Source organism: Procambarus clarkii, chromosome 35, assembly GCF_040958095.1.
Source record: "Procambarus clarkii isolate CNS0578487 chromosome 35, FALCON_Pclarkii_2.0, whole genome shotgun sequence".
NCBI lineage: Eukaryota > Metazoa > Arthropoda > Malacostraca > Decapoda > Cambaridae > Procambarus > Procambarus clarkii.
In genome coordinates this window covers 25669755-25690059 of record NC_091184.1, presented here as the reverse complement: position 1 = coordinate 25690059, position 20305 = coordinate 25669755, and the positions used below count along the sequence as shown (strand labels likewise).

Here is a 20305-nt window from a genome sequence, read left to right as displayed (position 1 = left end):
CGCTGTTTGGAGCTCACGGCTAGTGATCCACTTAGTTTCTTTATTGGTAGCGGTTTAAAACACAGTTTGGTGACATTTTATACATATGTTCTTCAAGAACATTTTATTGCGAACACATTGGTACAAAAGTGAAATGTGTACATCGAAAATTAAGGTCAGCACAGTGAAAAGAGTATACACTTTTCCGTGTTGCCGCTCGATCGCCCGAAACTGTGATTCCGCTTGGAGCAAGTTTTGGTCCTGTTTGTGGAGAGAATTAATTAATTATTAATTAAAGCAGCCAAATGTTGCTGGCAAATGGGGCAAAACTGCAAAAGTGGAGGGTGTGGTGCTGCCTTCAGGTGTGGTGCTGCCTTCTGGTGTGGTGCTGCCTTCAGGTGTGGTGCTGCCTTCAGGTGTGGTGCTGCCTTCAGGTGTGGTGCTGCCTTCAGGTGTGGTGCTGCTTTCAGGTGTGGTACTGCCTTCAGGTGTGGTGCTGCCTTCAGGTGTGGTGCTGCCTTCAGGTGTACTGGTGCTGCCTTCTGGTGTACTGGTGCTGCCTTCAGGTGTGGTGCTGCCTTCAGGTGTGGTGCTGCCTTCAGGTGTGGTGCTGCCTTCTGGTGTGGTGCTGCCTTCAGGTGTGGTGCTGCCAGTAGTGTGGTTGAGGACTACGACCGCGCGCACCAGCTGCCAGGTGGCACTCTGGTGAGTGCCACCTGGCAGGTGTCGCGCAGGGGTGCAGTCCTCACGGGTTTTGGGGGATTTTCCCGGAAGTTTGGCGCGTTTCGGACGCGTGTGAGCGTCCTGTGTTTGGGTATGTGGTTGGGAAAGAGAGTAAGTCATGTTGATGAGTGCCAGGTGGTGCGCGCGCGGTCGTCGTCGCAGCGCGGGTGTCTAGTCAGAGGGGGTTTGGGAATTTCCCGGAAGTTTGGCGCGTGTCGGTCTTGAGTGGCGGGTGAGCAGGTGCAGCCCCTCGCTCTAGACACAAAGGGAATTTCTGGGAAGACGTATGAAAATACAAGGATAAGAGTGTAATATGAGGAAGGAGATTGTCATAGACTTAATGATAATAGTTTGACGATCGTGAGTAGAGGATGAGAGGGGAACCAGCATAGTGGATATGTTGTTTGGGGAGGGGTGAGGGGGGGGAGGGAGAGGAGAACCCCCATACCTGAGAGGAAGGCCTGGACATCCATTAGCTTCCTCCTACAGGATGTCGTAAGTGCGAGAGGAGGGTATGAGAGAGCACCCTCCTGCGGAAGTGACCCATTTCGTCTTAAAGGGTTTTCAATGTTCGTCCCACGACGGGTCCTCATACACTGTGGATCCGTTAAGGAGGGGCGAGGTACATACGACAGACCAGCACCAGCCAACCATCAATCACTCCCACCCCTCATCTCCACCCGCTCCCATACCATCAACCATTGTTCCGTGCAAAACCTTTTAGTATGTGTAAGCTATATCCCAACGTGATCAACATGGTGAGAGCAATAACGAGGGAAAAGTAAACACATTATATAAATTTATTTCTTTATTAAACACTTAAGCGATTTACAACGATAATAATAATAATAATAATAATAATACTTCTTCTTGGTGGTTTAGCTAGCAGACAGATGTAGAAAGGCTTTCATTCAGTCCATCGATCCTTCCCGACACGCTAGTCAATCAGTCAATCTGTAGAAAGGGGAAAAGGTTATAAGTTTTGTTGTTGTCAATGTTGTAAACATAAATACAGACATTATTATGTTCATCATTCAATCCTAACATAAAGTATTACTCACCGCACTATCATCATAGCCAACTTCGTCACACAGCGTTTCACACTCAGCATCACTACCGTTTAAGCAGAATGTTTGCTTACACACAGGCATTTTCATCTGAGCGTAATTGAATTTCAACACTTTTTCATCATTCTTGCGAAAATGACCATATTTAAACGCTTCATCTAAGTGAAGCAGGGCGGCCTCTAAGCCTAGTCTGCAAAAATGATATGCAAAATAAACGGCGTAATTCCCACTGAAGTAACTATTCAAGGATTGAATCCTTTTCTTCATAATATATAGGGTATAGTCTTGGAAGTAAAACATAAACTCTTCGAAATATCTTGAATAAGATCCTATTGCAGGATTGGCATAGCTGTCTAGTATAACTAACTCGCTTCTACCTTCATCCTTATTTACATAGAATGTTATCCAATGACCCATTTTATTACGAGAACCAGACTCCAGAGTGTTCATTATGAACACCACAGGTCTTTTTTTATGTATTTTTGTCAGTATTTTCCGTACGTCATCAGCTAGGAAACATCCTAGATAGTCCACCTTATCACCTAAATTACTTCTGATAGCCTCATTTATTTCCAAACAATTCATATTAGTATTTTATCCTCGCGTATCACAAAGAACGCGACGATCCGCGTTAATGCTAATGACACCTGTTGTAGACCCATAAACTAGAATGACTTTATTTCTAGCTACTCCGCGTTTAAATTCCAAAGCGATCCTCAGATTACCACTTTTTTCAATTGGGATGGTGTCATCGATATCCACGGGTTGTAAATTAAAGGCCAGTATGGTTCCACCATTCACATATGTATCATAAGATAATATATTGTCTTTATCGAAGCCTAAGGCTTGTAATGCTGTGTAATACAACTTGGCGCAGTTATGAGGGAAGTCACACCCAATATTGACAATATTAGTGCTATTCTGGGATATTAATACTTTACTAAGCTCGCAGTTTTCCTAATAAAGCGGGTTGCGATTATATGCACCAGACACTGCCTCCATATCAAGGATGATCATATATAAATGTTCTGGTATAACAGTCCCCCACGGTTGGTCCATTGTTATCGAGCGCTGACCTGTGCCCAATATATACGTTTTGTATAAAGTTTTATTAAAAGTATACGTAATAGGAGAGTTGTTCTGCACCATGGCTTTATTAACAGCTACTAATCCTTCAGGGTATGGCAATACCCGATCCACCCATAGTCGTGTAGACTTGATATTGTATTTAAAATTAGCGTGTTCATTATCGCTGAGTATAAGCCACTTATCAGGTTGAAGTTCGAGCCGCACCCTGATGTCCACATTATCCAAAACGTATTCACTAACTGATGTGACATCCAGCATTAGTTTAAAACAAGTATTCACGCCACTCGTTTTCATATCAGTCATCCGTTGCTTCTCACCAGCCGAGGCGTTAGTGAAATAACCAGCTTCAATTTTACCAGGATCGACGCGGTTAAAAAACTGTGACAGTTTATCATAGTGGTTAGCCTTACACCCAGAAATCGTAGATAATAACTTTACGTATGACCAGAATGAGAATAATGAGCTGGTTTCAACTACTGTTTCGTTTAAATACACAATAGCGGATTTGAATAGAGTTTGCGATAATCCATTCACCAACGAAACGTTTTTAGCGTCTCCTAAAGGCGTTATTCCATCTTCTTCGGTTAGATCAATAGACAACTCCAAAGCTATAGATGATAAATCCACCAGTTGACCATTCACTCCCTTGATGATGAATTCCAGATAGGTGTCTGTAAACTTATTATTGACCCCAGAATTCACAGGTAATACATCCACCCTTTGTCTGCTTGCAATTGTTGATTCTACCAATCGAGGGGAAAATACTTTAGGAAAGGCTTCACTAACAGCAGCTGTATAATGTTCTAATGGCACCTGGAGGCCCAGAGCGTTATATCCGGCCATGTTCGCGCTTTAGACAACACCAACCGAGTGAGAAGAAGTTATGACAACACATCATTATATTTCGCTTTAGTAAAACGTTTGATGTTTACTAATTTGTTTGTTTGTTTATTCTTTTTCTGCACTCTTCCGCCTATCATTTGCTTCCCCACTCCTTTCAATGTTTCAACTCCGCGTTTCTTAAGAGATTGTTTGAAAGTTTGTTTGTCATTATTAATGTCGTCTAGTACGTTCTGCCCCAAGCTAAGCGCAGCCGGAGCCAGTGTTCTCATGATAAAGGGCTCACCTTGACGCGCTATTCCGCTTAAAAAGGAAAATATTCCTCCTCCACGCATATAACGTCTACTGCTGTTGAAAATCCTTATATCATCGGTCCCTCCACCTCTAGGAGGGGTTAACAGAATGTATAATTCCTCAACAGAGGGGGGAATAAAGTGGACACGCATTTCTCTGCTTGTTTCAGACGAATGAGGAGTGGGGGGAAGGCGTTGGTGTTATATATCTCCTGCTACAGGACGTACATGCAAGACTTTTATGGTGCACCCACGTTCATCAAAATGTATTGGGTTACCATCTTGATCCCTAATAGTGATGCTGACGCTGTCTATGATGTTGGTGTTAAGACGCACATATAGTTTTTTATTGTTGCTGTTATCACTTCCATTTAGGGAGATTACATTCAAAATATTTACAGACTGGTTTCCATATCTAGTAGAAGAGATTTTATCGCAATAAACACACAGAATATCAACTCCTCCTCTAGGCATTGGCGGGAATAGACATGTGTTAACTACACTCGAGGCATACTGACGTTTTGCGAATATGTCATATTCTATTTCTGGAACTACGCCCAACACTTTCCCAAAAGCGGTTCCAAATGATAATGTAACTCTACTGATGTTTTTATGCCCCGTTGCAGAGCTAATATTCTCCTCACTAATCACAGTAGTGAACTTCTTTCGATTGGAGGAAGAATCATATTTAATAAAATGCGTTCCATATTTAGCTGAAAATTGTTTTAATGACTTTCCTAAAAAACTCAGTTTAGCATTACTTGAAAATATGGCCTCTATTTCTGTATTAATCGTGGTATTAATTTCTTTTATAGTTCCAGCTAAAACATCAGATGATAATAAATGCTTTGAATGCATGTATTTTCCCTCACCCACTTTCTCATACGTAACCCCTACACGTATATATGCCTCAGGATTATTACGCTTAATAACGTAATGGGAAGTGGGGAGGAGTAATTTTTGTAGACACATTTCATAACTCCTCCTGCAATCTAATTCTAGCTGGTTAAACAATCGATTTTGGAAAGATGCGGGGATGTTATTGGGGAATAAATGCGTATCTGATACGCTGGTGGCGTATATCACGTGAGTGTCCATCGCTCTATCTCCTTAGACTGCTTTTTGCCTAGTAAAGCTAGTTACACATTACATACACATTTATATACACTCACCTGTTAATATACGATCCAAGAAGCTTTCCTTTTACTGTGAGGATCAATCTTTGCAGTTGCCTTTCTCTTAACAGATGGAGGCTCATACACTTGACTGCTTGCTGTAGTATTACGGAATAAATCTCGTGATGTAGATGTTAGTGTGAAAAACAGTTGAGCAATGGGGAGTTTATCCGGTAAAAAAATAGATTTAAGCACAGTCATTTTATGTATAATGTCGTTAATTATATGTATGCCAGATACTGGAGCCAATACATTTCCATTCAGATCCCAACGAACGATTCCAGTAGCATCATAATGGTTTAGCAAGGATCTTGCATATTCATGATCTCGCACTTTCAACTTCAAATCTATTAAATGTTTTATGGAAGGGTTGGTATGCAACTGAGGAGGAGGTGATTTGACAGTAAGATGTTGAGCAACAGCTTTCACAGTGGGGTAAGCAGGGCTGTGTGCAGCTTTCCGGTTGTCCACTATTTTACGCGGTACGAGATAAAAGGCTTTCATTTTACTTTACTTACTGAACAACCTTGTAATTAAACTAGCTGCAATCGGTAAAATAATGGATAAAATACTGCCTCCTCGTTTGCTGGTTAATATCCGTTTCTTAGTTGACACAGAAGGTTTCTTACAGGCTAGTGACCGAATAAGCAATTTATATTTTTTCAACTTTTTAACGACCTTGTCAGGCACGGGCAATTTTTTTTTAAAAAGTTATTAAAAATTTCTGATAAACAATTTATATGTGGTTTCTTCAATTTTTCAATCAACTGTTTTCTCGAGGAATACTGACGTTTTGATAATAGTTGGATCAATTCCTTGTATTTATAAACTAAGGGCTTCTTCATTATAAATGTAATATCTCAGCAGCATCAATCCATTGATCGAATGATCGATCATAACCTGCATACCTAACTTTATACTGGAGTTTGCCAGAGACTCTGCGTTGTCCCAATACCTTTTCAATATTAAAGGTTTGAGGTAAATGTGTTGGTGTTAATTCTTGTTTATAGAAGCCACCATCAATTTCTTCCCCATTCAGATCTTTTAGAAAGTATAAAGGGATGTGTTGTCTCCGATCAATACGTGTAACTGTAAATATCTCTCGGGTGTTCTGCTGCTTAAACCCTTTCTTAAACTTTGAAATGCGATCAGATAGAGTGATGCGTACTGTATCACCAACACTCAATCGAGGAATGACAGTTCTCTTTGATTTGCTCGGGCTTTTATACATTAAATCAAATTGTTTGGCGTGTTCGCTGGGCGAGGATAGAGCGTGCACCTCCGTGGGTGTCTTCCCCTTCAATCCTCTGTGTGGGGTTAAATTATATGTTTTCACAATATCTGGTAGAGCCTGCATGTATTTTAAAGTGTTGTGCGCCGTCATAAACTTGTAAAGTTTGCCTTTTAAAGTACGGATGAACCGCTCAGCGATTGAAGCTTTAGTCTCCTGAGAAAATACACTATATAACTGTACTTTCCTTGCTGCCAGCATTTTTTTCATAGTGGCGTTATAAAATTCTCCACCTCGATCAGAATTAATTTTGCGCACTCCCTGAGAATGAGGTGAATCTAGAATTAAAGCCAGAGCATTACTGGTGCTTTTCCCATCCTTGGCGCGTAGGGGTACTACTTGGGCATACCTGGAAAAAATATCTACACATACGAGTAAATATTTCACTCCGTCATTATGTTTGTCCAATAAACTCATCTCGGCCAAGTCTATAGCTTGAAATAGTCGTGGTTTAGGGCTTAACACCCGACGCCGAGGGAATTTATGTGGTTGTAAATAATGCAACGTATAGGAGTCAGAGCTTTTCAGATAGTCCTTTACATCGGCTAGAGTTATACTAGAGTTAATTAATTTGGCGGCCTTATACAATCTCTGTACCCCTCCAAGCCCTCCGCTAGATGAGGGGTCGTTATATACGCGTTCCAGTACAACTTTCTTGCTCACCATTGGTAAACTATCTCATAGGGCGGTTCGTGAACAATATTACCGCGTAATGTTATCGTAGATGGAGTGTTCGAGCCCAGATCTACAAGCAAATAGCCGTAGGGTTGGCTAATAACTTGCTTATATAACTCTAAAAATTTCTTTGAATCCACTTTCCCAAATATTTGTCGTCCGAGTGTTTCAATTTGTGACAGGTCTCGTGATTTAACCAATAAGAAATGAGAAGCATTTAAACTAATATTCCTCGAATATTTACCAGGAAAAAATATATTTTGAGTAATCAATATGACGGAAACCATGAAATGTCGACCCCTAGTAAACATGTCTGATACGATTTTTGAATTTGCAGACTCTGTAAAAAGGTCATCATAGATTACTAAGATATGCGAGTCATTATCTACTCGCTCTTCCACAGGATCAATAGTGGTTGAATGCTCGATCAGCTTCCCTTTAATTTGTGGATCTGATCGTAATTCAGAGTAACCTCCTCCGCATATGATTATTGAGGAGAACTTGTGTTGATACTTCCTTACAAGTTTACTGCACAAGTAGGATTTTCCGCTGTTTGAATAACCAGCAATAATAACACGAGATGGTTCTCTGAAAATATCTAGATGTTCCTCATGGATTATATCATAGGAACTATCCATGATTAATGCTTCGTTAAGACTGCTAAAAACTAAGGAAATGTGATGGTATTTATACAAATATAGTCATTTACAGGTGTTTATTCACATATTTTATGTACAGCAACAACATTTTTAAAACTAATCATAGTTCTTACAGTTCACAAACAATAATATTAAACATCCTATTTTAAAACTAATCATAGTTCTTACAGTTCACAAACAATAATATTAATCATCCTATTCATTTAGTATAAATAGTTCTAGTCATATAGGGCATCCATCTTAATACTAACTAACAATTGTACAACATAAAATCTAGCGAGGGTTGAATAGTTTCTGAGCTGTAGCATCGCGTTTGCTCCAGGGGCAGAATATTGGGTAGAGTCTCTGTGCTTGCTCTACTTCCTCCTCCATAAACCCTTCTTCCATCTCCTCCTCTCCCACTTCTACATCCATCTCATCATCATTGTTATTGGGAATATCAGGATGACCATACGCTAGGGACTGTGTGGGGCTTAAAATGTAGCGTTTATCGTCAAATGCTGACAATCCTCTGCAGGTACTGCGACATGTACAAATCTTTCCTTGCACGTTGCGTATAGATCTCGACGCAAACCTGATTGAAGTGTTTGTTTCAAGAGTGTGCTGAAACGAGTCATGTGAGAGTTTCTCTTGTAGATGGTTTGGTACGCCCTTACACTTACAAGTGTGCTCCCCATCATGTGTGGTGAACGAATATGTTTTAGGTCTGAGAGCAATTAACTGGTTAATAATCTTAGAGCCTATTTCAGACTTGAGCAATCCTAGTTCACCTTCTCGCGCTCTAGAGTAGGATGGATGTGTGTCATTAAAATTACTAAAATCCATACAGTCGAAGAGAGGAGACTTATTCAACTCTTCAAACACATCCTGACAGTCAAGTTTAATGATGAAAGAGTCTGTGTCTGTATATAACAGTCTCGCTTTATCCCCATACGCAGGTTTGACAACATCATACCAGAACTCATAGAGACGCCTCTTAGCAATTTGAAGTATATGATAACCCAAATACGTAGGAGTGTTGACTAGGAGAGACTTCTGCTTGATAGTACATATCACACGATCCTTACTTAACAAAAGACTCCGCTTGAAGAATGGGTTTCGAGCATGTTTCAGGAAATGTCTACGATCTGTGACCAAATAGTGTTTGTTCCCATATTTAGATACATCTGTGAGACTCTTTCCATATATAGAGTTTGATACGAGTTTGAAAGCCTTTTTTTTTATCGCGCATTTGGTACTGGCACGTTCACGAACACTGGTTTCAACGAAGTCTTTAAAAACTAAGACTCTCCTGCTCGAATTCGTAGATGTCGTGAACTTTCTAATCCAATGCGTATGAGTAACTGTAACAAGTCCAGACTAACGAGGTAATCTTTTTGAGGAAGGTGCGAAGCAATTAATTTAGTGTTGTTTTTAGGCAGACCGCGACTTTCTTCTGTAAGAATATTCTTACTGTAGGGTGAAATATGATCCTCGGTAATGCAAGTATGTGAAAGAACTAGGGGCAATTCATCTGTATACCTAGCTACCTCCGGTCGGACCTGCAGTGTATCACACAACACCCAATATCCCTTGGACCCATCACATGGGATATTCTCCAAGCCTTGCTCTAGCAGCACGTCACGCTCATTGTGTGTCAGTTTCCGAATCCCGCCACGAGGGAGCAGTTCAGTCATACACGCCCCATAAAGACTGTTAAAATCGAGGTAAATGATGTAGCTATTATCTTCCCCTAGATCTAAGCCTGTATGCTGGTTCTCCACATTCGTGTACTGTCTCGTCACACTGGTGAACCCACCTCGGAGATTGCGACGAAGTAAATCATATAACAATGGGTCTGACATAACATCAAGTTCAACTTTCGATTTAAGCAAGAATGCATCCCAGGCAAATGAGGGTAAAGAAATGTAGTGGAAAATGTCTAATTTGTAGAGAGCAAGCATGGTATCTCACCAGACTGTGAACACATAAGCTAGCAAACCTGTGTCCACTTTGAGGTAAAGGAGCAGATGTTGCGACATTTAGCCAAATCAAAAATTTTTAAGGCTTGTTTATAATCTTTTTCTGACAACTCTTCGTCTTTTAGTGTATTGTAAAACTTATCGCGAGAAGGAAGGTGAGGTTCATCTAACACAGTCATAGAGGATAAATAATCATAGCAGAATGATTGTTTACCCTTGAGAAGTTTTGGGATGGCTGCTTCATTTACACCTTTTAACATAGCCAAAGTGAATGTGGTAGGTTTCCCACTATCAATATGATCCTTGGCTATTCTTCCTAGCGAGCCATTGAGAAGGGCTAAACTATCCAAAAATCTTAAGTTGTTCACATCAACTTTCATAAATTTAAATCCATCCTTGGCTAATATATCTATTTCACTTCCTGGTCTATCTTTCATCTCGTTTAGGATTACTCCTAAATCATAGGAAGCGTTGTGTGAAAATGTGTATAGGAACTTGTATGAATTTATACACTGCAAATTACATCGATCACAGTAAGCTGCTTGATAATTGTGGAATCTTACTGTGTGGTCGTGATGACGGACTTTGATTACATCTTCTCCGTTAAAAGGTTCATCACAGAGTTCACAGGCTGTTTTTGTCTCAAATATCGCCTGCTGTTGCTGGGACATGTGAAGTTCATAGGATACTAACCCCTTCTTGATTCTAGCCCATGACGCTTCTAGCGTGGTTACAAAGTGATTGACCGCATCTTTACCCAAATAAGTATCTTTCTCAACAATATTCATCTGCCTGTCAATGATGATGTACGCATACGCCACTGCGTTGTGACGTGATTCTATCATTCCCTTAGGGTTCGAGCGATCTAACATGCACTCAAAGTCATAAAAGCACATGTGACTAGGACCATATCCCCGTCCATAGTTACGGAAAGTAATCTTCCTCTCTGGTGGGTAGAATTTGAGAGTCTGATGTACTTTGCATGTACTTTTATGACTGCATGCTATCTGCTGGGAGTGATATCAAACAACAGTGACAGAAGCTGTGATGACTTGGGATGCGATCTGGATTGCTGCGCATATTACGTACATATTGGTTAAAATCCTTAATTAATACTAAGTGTTGAGCTTCCAACATCAGCAATGGTATGACATCTGTATATCCCCCTCTTCCCTTCCTAGCTAGTGTAATGTAGTGTCGTTGTCGTCGTCTAGCATTTTCATCTCTTTCTAGTGAATAGATGAATATACTGACTTTATTTATTTTCTCTACCTTGTGAATATCCTCGAATGTTACTGCAGAATTGACATCTGCTGGCCAATTCATGTGTCTGAGACACCAACTAGCATTCACAGATCTAGCGCGAATATTATCTAGATGCATCCCCTTAGCTAAACATTTATAAGCGGCAACACACTGCATAAGGCAAATATCAGCCTCTCCCTCTGGATTGAAAACCAATTTTTTCCCACGCAAGCCTTCAGGATAGTCTACATGCGAGCCTAATCTTATCGGATGTTCAATCTGACCACAGTTAATGTAAAACCCGGTGAGCCGCTCAATCAAGACATTGGACCCTTCCCTCGCTTCCAGGTACTGGGATATTTTCCCGGTCAATTCGTCAGCCCAAAAATCAATAAGAGTTTCTACTTCCTCAAGAGTAATTCTTCGCCCCTCACCTCGTATGGGAAAGCCGTCGTTATTTATAGGATCCAATAGATTATCCTCACCGTCTTGTTGTACATTTAAATTTCGCACAATTAGAGTGATGTCTGGGTAAATTAGGAGGAATGGGTGTTGTGGAGAGAAAAGGGCGCGTATCTCATTAATGAAAAAATCCCTGTATGTTCTCAGATAGAGTCCTGGGGAGGTGTTAACATGTTCTGGTATGGAGAATGAAAGCCGGACATAACTGCCGTTATAGTTATCAATTCGATCCAGCAGCTGGGGTTGAATTTCTAGCGCAGGTGGAGGAGAGGGGGAAAGAGGTGGAGGGGGTGATGGGATAGGGCTGGGAGGGGTGGGGGGTGGTGATAACCCTCCCCCTCCGAGATGAATGGGTGAGACCGCTGGCTCAGCTACTACGCCAGACGGTGGTAACAAGTCAGAATTGACAGACGCTGGTGGGTCAAGGTCACGGTCTGCTGAGCTGTCGTCTGAGTCACTGTCTGAGATGAAAATGGTACGATTCTCACCACTGCTGCTGCTGCTGCTGCTGCTGCTGCTGCTGCTGCTGCTGCTGTCATAGCTGTCGCTGTTTGATTGGGGTATGGGGCTGAGGGAGGAACGGGGGGTTGAGTGGGCGGGTGAACGAGTCCTCCTCCCCTCCCTGTGAGAGCCGGAAGTGGCTACTGTCCGCCCTGCTGTGACACTCTCACTGCCACTGCTGCTGCTGCAGCTGTCGCTGGATGCCAAATCTATGCACAGCGGTGTGTCGTCTGTAAAAAAAAGAAAACATATTATCTCTAGAAAGAATGAAAGCGTATATATTATGAGGTATGGGAACAGACTAGGGGGGATTAATATGTTTAGGAAATAGACTGAAATCGGACAGTAATAACTTACTTATGTCTTGGTGAATGGGTTGAGCAGGTGAGTGGGTATGAATTCGTAACATCGTGTTAACCGGGGGTGATACGGTCTCGTAGCCCTCCATCTGTCGGGGTGGGTGACCTTGATGAAGGGGCTGTGACCCCCGGCGAGTGAGATGTGCTCTCCTTAGCTCCGTGTGTGAGGAATGGGGTATAGGCTCGATGACGTCGATCTGTTCCCTCCGTCGATTGAGGTATGGATTATAACCTGAAATGGAACAAATGATATTCAGCATGGGTGAATGGGGAAAAAATATGTTTATTATTATGCATGTGTGTTCGCTTGCAAGTGGATGAAATACAGATACGAGAAGTGTATTTTATATGCTACCTACGTTTATGTGAAGTTTCATTCCGGCGATGACCTCCTCGCGGGGTGGGTGAGCAATAAGGACACTTCACGGTTTTGTAAACTGAAATTGGAAAGAACATATTTAACTGTGTGGAATGTAATAGCTCGAATGAGAAAATATTCTCACACTATAGTAGTTTACACGCGATATTTCACCTGTGGATGACATAAAATGAACTGTGGAATATTAAATAAGAATAACACTCACGGTTATCACAGAAAATCTGCTGACATCGCTTGCATTTGATGTCGTAATGTCCTAGGGGCGGTTTTTCACAGCTAGCGCATTGCAGTCGACACAGTTGATTCGGTGATGGAATATAAAACACTCCGCATTTCATGCAGGCTGTAGAGCTTCGCCTTTCCATGACATGGAGCTGTATGACGCGTGTGTAGCGGATGAAGTCTCGCAGGGAACTGGCGGGGCGTTTGTGTGTGAGGGGAGTGAAACGACCTGGGTCAAATGAGAAGTGATTGATGGGTGACAGGTGAGGGTCTGTCTGTCGGCAGGAGTAAGTACCTCGCGCCTCCTTACCGGAATCCACAGTGTATGGGAAGTCGTCGTGGGACGAACATCTCCACTCTTCTAAAGACAACGAAAACCTTTTAGACAAATGGTCCCCCAGTTCCGCTGGAGAGTGCTCTCTCACCCCTCAACACTTGCGATTTCCTGTAGGGGAGTCAATGGGTTTGTCTAACCACATAATGCCCCAGAGCACTCTCTCCAGACGAAGGGGAAACTCCATCCAGCTCCCATCCCAAAACAACATAACAGGCCGTGCTGCCTTCTCTCATCTACACACTAACTCACGATCAACTCTTTTACTCCTTCCTCCATCTTCCTTCTATTTTCTCACTCGATCACTTACTCTACCACTTACTCTCATCTTTCCTGAGCACTTACCTTAACCCCCGAGGACTGGAGCGACGCGCTCCAATTACCTCCGACACGCGCCATAACTTCCGGGAAATTCCCATAACCCGCGAGGACTAGAGGGACGCGCGCCACCTGTCAGCTGCCCAACATGACCTCCCCTCTTTCCTGTCCACATACCCAAACACAACACGCCAAAACTTCCGGGAAATTCCCCCAAAAGCCTGTGTGACTAGACACCCGCGCGCCACCTGTCAGGTGAGAGCGTCCGAAACGCGCCAAACTTCCGGGAAAATCCCCCAAAACCCTGTGTGACTAGACACCTGCGTATCACCTGTCGGCTGGCACTCCATGGAGGGCCAGCTGGCAGCTGGTGCGCGCGGTTCTAGTCACATATTTCACTACTGAAGAGCCAAAATTAAATACTACGAAGATAAATTTACCCAAACAAAGGGCAACATTAAGAAAACATGGAGCACAATTTCACAAATATTGAGTTAAAAAAAGGATTTCATGTAACAAACCAATACTCCTGTCCAATAACGATAGTCTGCTTTCAGCCTCTGATAGTGCTATTGAATTCAATAGGTTCTTCTCATCCATTGGGTCATCCCTTGCTAATGATATTCCATCTTCCACGACTAATGTTCAGGACTATCCTACAGGTAACTATCCACAGTCTCTGTACCTAATGCCTGCTAATTCCACTTATGTCAATGAGATAATCCTTTCCCCTAAAACCAAGTCTAGTGCCCTTGAGGAGACACCAACTCTAATTTACAAAAAAGCCTCCAGATCTTTAGCTCCTGCCATTGCATTGCTCTACAACAAGTCACTTGAACTCCAAATCTTTCCAGATATTCTAAAAAAAGCGAGAGTAACCCCAGTCTATAACCCCAACCACATAACCCCAGTTATGTGGTGATCTCACTGATGTCAACAACTTCAGATCTATATCAATTCTGCCAAACTTGTCAAAAATATTTGAAAAACTAATCTACAAGCAGCTTTACTCTTATCTAGCCAAACACAATATACAGTACTTATCTCGTGTCAATAAGGCTTCAGACCCTCCCCCCCCCCCGAAAAAAGCACTAACGATGCACTTATTAGTATCATTAACTTGATTCATGCAGCTCTTGATAAAAATGAGTTCCCTGTTGGGTTATTTGTGGACCTGCGTAAGGGTTTAGACACTGTCAACCACCAAAACCTTCTTCTTAAATTACATCATTATGGACTCTGCAGCTGGAAAGTCCCATTGTGTGAAGAGAACTAGTATGGTGGAGATGTGATTATAAACTAGTGAAGATATTGACTCTTATACGTTTCACCTTTTTTAAGCCGGGTCTTTCCCTCTACCCCCGTCCACTCCCACAGCAGTACACAGGTGCACATAGTTACACAGCAGTACACAGGTGCACATAGTTACACAGCAGTACACAGGTGCACATAGTTACACAGCAGTACACAGGTGCACATAGTTACACAGCAGTACACAGGTGCACATAGTTACACAGCAGTACACAGGTGCACATAGTTACACAGCAGTACACAGGTGCACATAGTTACACAGCAGTACACAGGTGCACATAGTTACACAGCAGTACACAGGTGCACATAGTTACACAGCAGTACACAGGTGCACATAGTTACACAGCAGTACACAGGTGCACATAGTTACACAGCAGTACACAGGTGCACATAGTTACACAGCAGTACACAGGTGCACATAGTTACACAGCAGTACACAGGTGCACATAGTTACACAGCAGTACACAGGTGCACATAGTTACACAGCAGTACACAGGTGCACACAGTTACAAAAGCAGTGTGTAAACAAGGGGCTGGGTTGATATATTTGGAGGAGAGTGTGAAGCCCAGACTGTTACTGGGTCTCAGCCAGCAAGGGAGGCGCCACGCTGCCAGATGCATCAGTGTAAACATTGCCCCAACATCCCAGTGGAGTGTTTAAGGCACTCAACAACGGGTCGTTAGCAGTGTCTCCTATGACCAACTGCTCATACCTTTCCATGCATGTAATATTCTTTTGTCTTGGTGTCGAGAATGGCTGATCTTAATTGCCTCAGGGAATGTTATTGATGAACAATCGTCAAGGGACTTACCAATATTAGACATATATGTGCAAGTTAGTGTACCCATTTATTGTTGTCCATTATGTGGAGTGTTTGTCCATATGTTGATTTATTGGTAACTATTTTTGGCCGGGAAGCGAAGGTTATGTGGTGAAGATATTGAACACATGAGCACATTAGATATATGTACAGTTTTGACCAAGGGTTCACCTCAGTTACAGAGGAGACAGTCACGTGTGATATAAGACAATTAACAACATGTTTGTAACATGGTGTAACGGGAGTGTTGAGAGTTCAAGAAGAGTACACTGAGGGGTTGTGGGTCCAGCCTCAGTTAATATCAATATTGGTCATCGTCATTTATTTGTATTAAATGTTCTTGAAGAAATAATTTGGAGTGTTCTTGTTCTCTTGAGTGGCTTTCTGTTCTAATTTACAAGGATTTACATGAATGTAAAAACATCATTGCAATGTATTCTTATAAACCCAATGTACCAGCTTGTATATAAATAAATAAATGGCATTTCTTCACTCTGGTATGGTTGGTGGACGTATGGTTGATGTGAGGCCTCACCAGGTGACTCTCTGGGTGTTACTGGCATCAGTGAAGTGCCAGAAGCAGAGCTTTCTTTCCTTCACAGTTGAGGGGAGGAACCAGTGGAGCTGGGGGTGCCCAAAGCCCCACAGGGACAACGACTATCCAAAGTGGACCTCTGGGCTCATATTGCTGCTCAGCAACGACAGCAGTGATTCTTGTTGACACTCCCAAGTTGGGTGAGAAAGAACTAAGAAATAATCCCCACCTGTTATGATATGAGGTTATGAACTCCCAATATATATATATATATATATATATATATATATATATATATATATATATATGTCGTACCTAGTAGCCAGAATGCACCTCTCAGCCTACTATGCAAGGCCCGATTTGCCTAATAAGCCAAGTTTTCATGAACTAATGCTTTTTCGACTACCTAACCTACCTAACCTAACCTAACCTAACATTTTCGGCTACCTAACCTAACCTATAAAGATAGGTTAGGTAGGGTTGGTTAGGTTTGGTCATATATCTACGTTAATTTTAACTCCAATAAAAACAAATTGACCTCATACATAATGAAATGGGTAGCTTTATCGTTTCATAAGAAAAAAATGAGAGAAAATATATTAATTCATGAAAACTTGGCTTATTAGGCAAATCGGGCCTTGCATAGTAGGCTGAGAAGTGCGTTCTGGCTACTAGGTACGACATATATATATATATATATATATATATATATATATATATATATATATATATATATATGTATATATATATATATATATATATATATATATATATATATATATATACATATATATATATATATATATATATATATATATATATATATATATATATATATATATGTCGTACCTAATAGCCGGAAGGCACTTCTCAGCCAACTATGCATGGCCCAATTTGCCTAATAAGCCAGGTTTTCATGAATTAATGTTTTTTCGACTACCAAACCTACCTAACCTAACCTAACCTAACTTTTTCTGCTACCTAACCTAACCTAACCGGTAGAGATAGGTTAGGTTAAGTTAGGTAGGGTTGGTTAGGTTCGGTCATATATCTACGTTAATTTTAACTGCAATAAAAAAAATTGACCTCATACATAATGAAATGGGTAGCTTTATCATTTCATAAGAAAAAAATTAGAAAAAATATATTAATTCAGGAAAACTTGGCTTATTAGGCAAATCGGGCCTTGCATAGTAGGCTGAGAAGTGCGTTCTGGCTATTAGGTACGACATATATATATATATATATATATATATATATATATATATATATATATATATATATATATATATATATATATATATATATATATATATATATATAACTGAAAACTCACACCCAGAAGTGACTCGAACCCATACTCCCAGGAGCAACGCAACTGGTATGTACAAGACGCCTTAATCCACTTGACCATCACGACCGGACAAAATGAGGTGATAGCCTAAGCTATTTGAACCACCCCACCACCGGCACTCGGATAGTAATCTTGGGCATAGCATTTTACCAAATCACCTCATTCTTTGGGGCACACGTGAGGAACACAAATGCGAACAAGCCTGAATGGTCCCCAGGACAATATGCAACTGAAAACTCACACCCCAGAAGTGACTCGAACCCATACTCCCATACTCATTTTGTCCGGTCGTGATGGTCAAGTGGATTAAGGCGTCTTGTACATACCAGTTGCGTTGCTCCTGGGAGTATGGGTTCGAGTCACTTCTGGGGTGTGAGTTTTCAGTTGCATATTGTCCTGGGGACCATTCAGGCTTGTTCGCATTTGTGTTCCTCACATGTGCCCCAAAGAATGAGGTGATTTGGTAAAATGCTATGCCCAAGATTACTATCCGAGTGCCGGCGGTGGGGTGGTTCAAATAGCTTAGGCTATCACCTCATTTTGTCCGGTCGTGATGGTCAAGTGGATTAAGGCGTCTTGTACATACCAGTTGCGTTGCTCCTGGGAGTATGGGTTCGAGTCACTTCTGGGGTGTGAGTTTTCAGTTGCATATTGTCCTGGGGACCATTCAGGCTTGTTCGCATATATATATATATATATATATATATATATATATATATATATATATATATATATATATATATATATATATATATATATGACAATGTCAGACCACGGAGGAAAAATGAAACAGGAAAATTCCTGTTTCATTTTTCCTCCGTGGTCTGACATTGTCACATTTTTAATCACGTGTTTATTTTCGTGATATACACACTGTGACAGTAACGCGTTGGTGTTCGGCTGTTCAAAAGCTAGGGGTATGGCCTCGTCACATATAGAAACAAAAAATAGAAAATCTGGAACTTCGTCTGTGGTAAGGTAATGAGAAGACACACAAAACACAAGTAAATTTAACAATGAAATTTTAATTACGTTAGAAAAGCAAAACATGAATAAAATGGACATACAAATTCGTATAATAATATCAATCAATCAAAATAGTAAGAATAATCAAATGACAAAATGAAAAGTTACGTTAAGACAAGTGAGTAATAACAAGTGAGCAATATACAATCAAATAAGAGGTGCAGGAATATTGGCTTTAAGCTATCACCTCTCTTAGTACACGTAAGCCACGGCTTAGTCTACCAACGAGACGTGTTAACCTGATGAAAGCACTGGATATTCTGAGGACTGAGGTCGTGGTGGCCCCAGACATCAAGTAGTGTGGTGGGTGGAGTGCAGTTGCAGCTGGACCTGCAGCCAATCAGCGATGAGCAGGCGACAAGACAGGTAGTTTGGTGGTTCGAGGTGGAGCAGGTGTTCCTGGCTGCATACGTTTTGCGCTTCTGGCAAAACTTGGTGTTGTTGTCGTTGTTGGATATTTCTTCCATATTAGTTGTATAGGGATTTATGTATCGACGTATTTTGGAAGGAAGAGCAGGCTCAATCTCTTGAAGGAGATTATCGTCACAACACACACACACACACATATATATATATATATATATATATATATATATATATATATATATATATATATATATATATATATATATATATATATATATATATATATATTGGTGTATACTGGCAGCAGGTTTTCTTTCAAACATGTTTCATTGAATATGACCGCATATTCTGTATTTATTATTTTCTGGTTTAGGGCTTCTATCCCTCTAATTATTTTCTTAGCATCAGGGCTTAATTGAAATAGGAGTTCTCCAAAACTCATTTTCGTACTTTTAAGGTGAAGAAAAGAAGTGATTTACTATAGAGTGTATTACACTTATTTGTATAATTTGCACGACGTTTCGAACCTCCATGGTTCATTCTCAAGTGAACAGATCTTACAATACTAGTTGATTTTATACCCGCATTAGGTCAGGTGATAATACAATGAAGGTGAAAACATGGGGGGATACATAAGGGATAAATGTGAGGTGAAACATAGAGGCTGCAGAAGGCTTATTGGCCCATACGAGGCATCTCCTATCTAAACACAAAGATTAATCCAGTGTAATTGGCCTGTTATGTTGGACATTGTCTTCTGTGTTGGCATCGATATGTTCTTGTCTTGTCCTTACTCTCATGGTGGGTAGAGTAAATAGTTCCGTGATTTGGGTGTTCATGGTAGGTCACTCTATTCTTATGTGAATTGCCTCAAGAATTTGTAATCTTCTTGAATCTTGGGAATCATTGAAGATGGCCATCTTCAATCTGGTGCCCCTAGGAATCACATGAGACAAGCCCATGACATTACTCTAACAAGAGAAATGTTGAACAAGAATACTTGCATAATAGACAAAACCCAAGATTCAAGAAGATTACAAATTCTTGAGGCAATTCACATAAGAATAGAGCGACCTACCATGAACACCCAAATCACGGAACTATTTACTCTACCCACCATGAGAGTAAGGACAAGACAAGAACATATCGATGCCAACACAGAAGACAATGTCCAACATAACAGGCCAATTACACTGGATTAATCTTTGTGTTTAGATAGGAGATGCCTCGTATGGGCAATAAGCCTTCTGCAGCCTCTATTTTTCACCTCACATTTATCCCTTATGTATCCCCCCATGTTTTCACCTTCATTGTATTATC

The 20305-nt window shown here is 41.0% G+C and overlaps 1 protein-coding gene and 1 long non-coding RNA gene across 2 annotated transcripts in view; both read right to left on the bottom strand.

Annotated features, from left to right (window-relative positions):
• Positions 1-12323: 12323 nt before the first annotated feature.
• On the bottom strand, positions 12324-13292 carry LOC138371278 (uncharacterized). The gene is made up of 3 exons (XR_011230383.1): positions 12904-13292; positions 12679-12756; positions 12324-12551 (listed from the first exon to the last, which is right to left on the bottom strand). It is a non-coding gene; the product is annotated as an uncharacterized lncRNA (long non-coding RNA).
• Positions 13293-19830: 6538 nt separating this feature from the next.
• LOC138371153 (uncharacterized) overlaps positions 19831-20305 on the bottom strand; it is a 32302-nt gene continuing 31827 nt past the window's right edge. The window contains exon 7 of the mRNA XM_069335988.1: positions 19831-19956. Coding sequence (XP_069192089.1) covers positions 19831-19956 — 126 coding nt within the window. The remainder of the gene's footprint in view (positions 19957-20305) is intronic.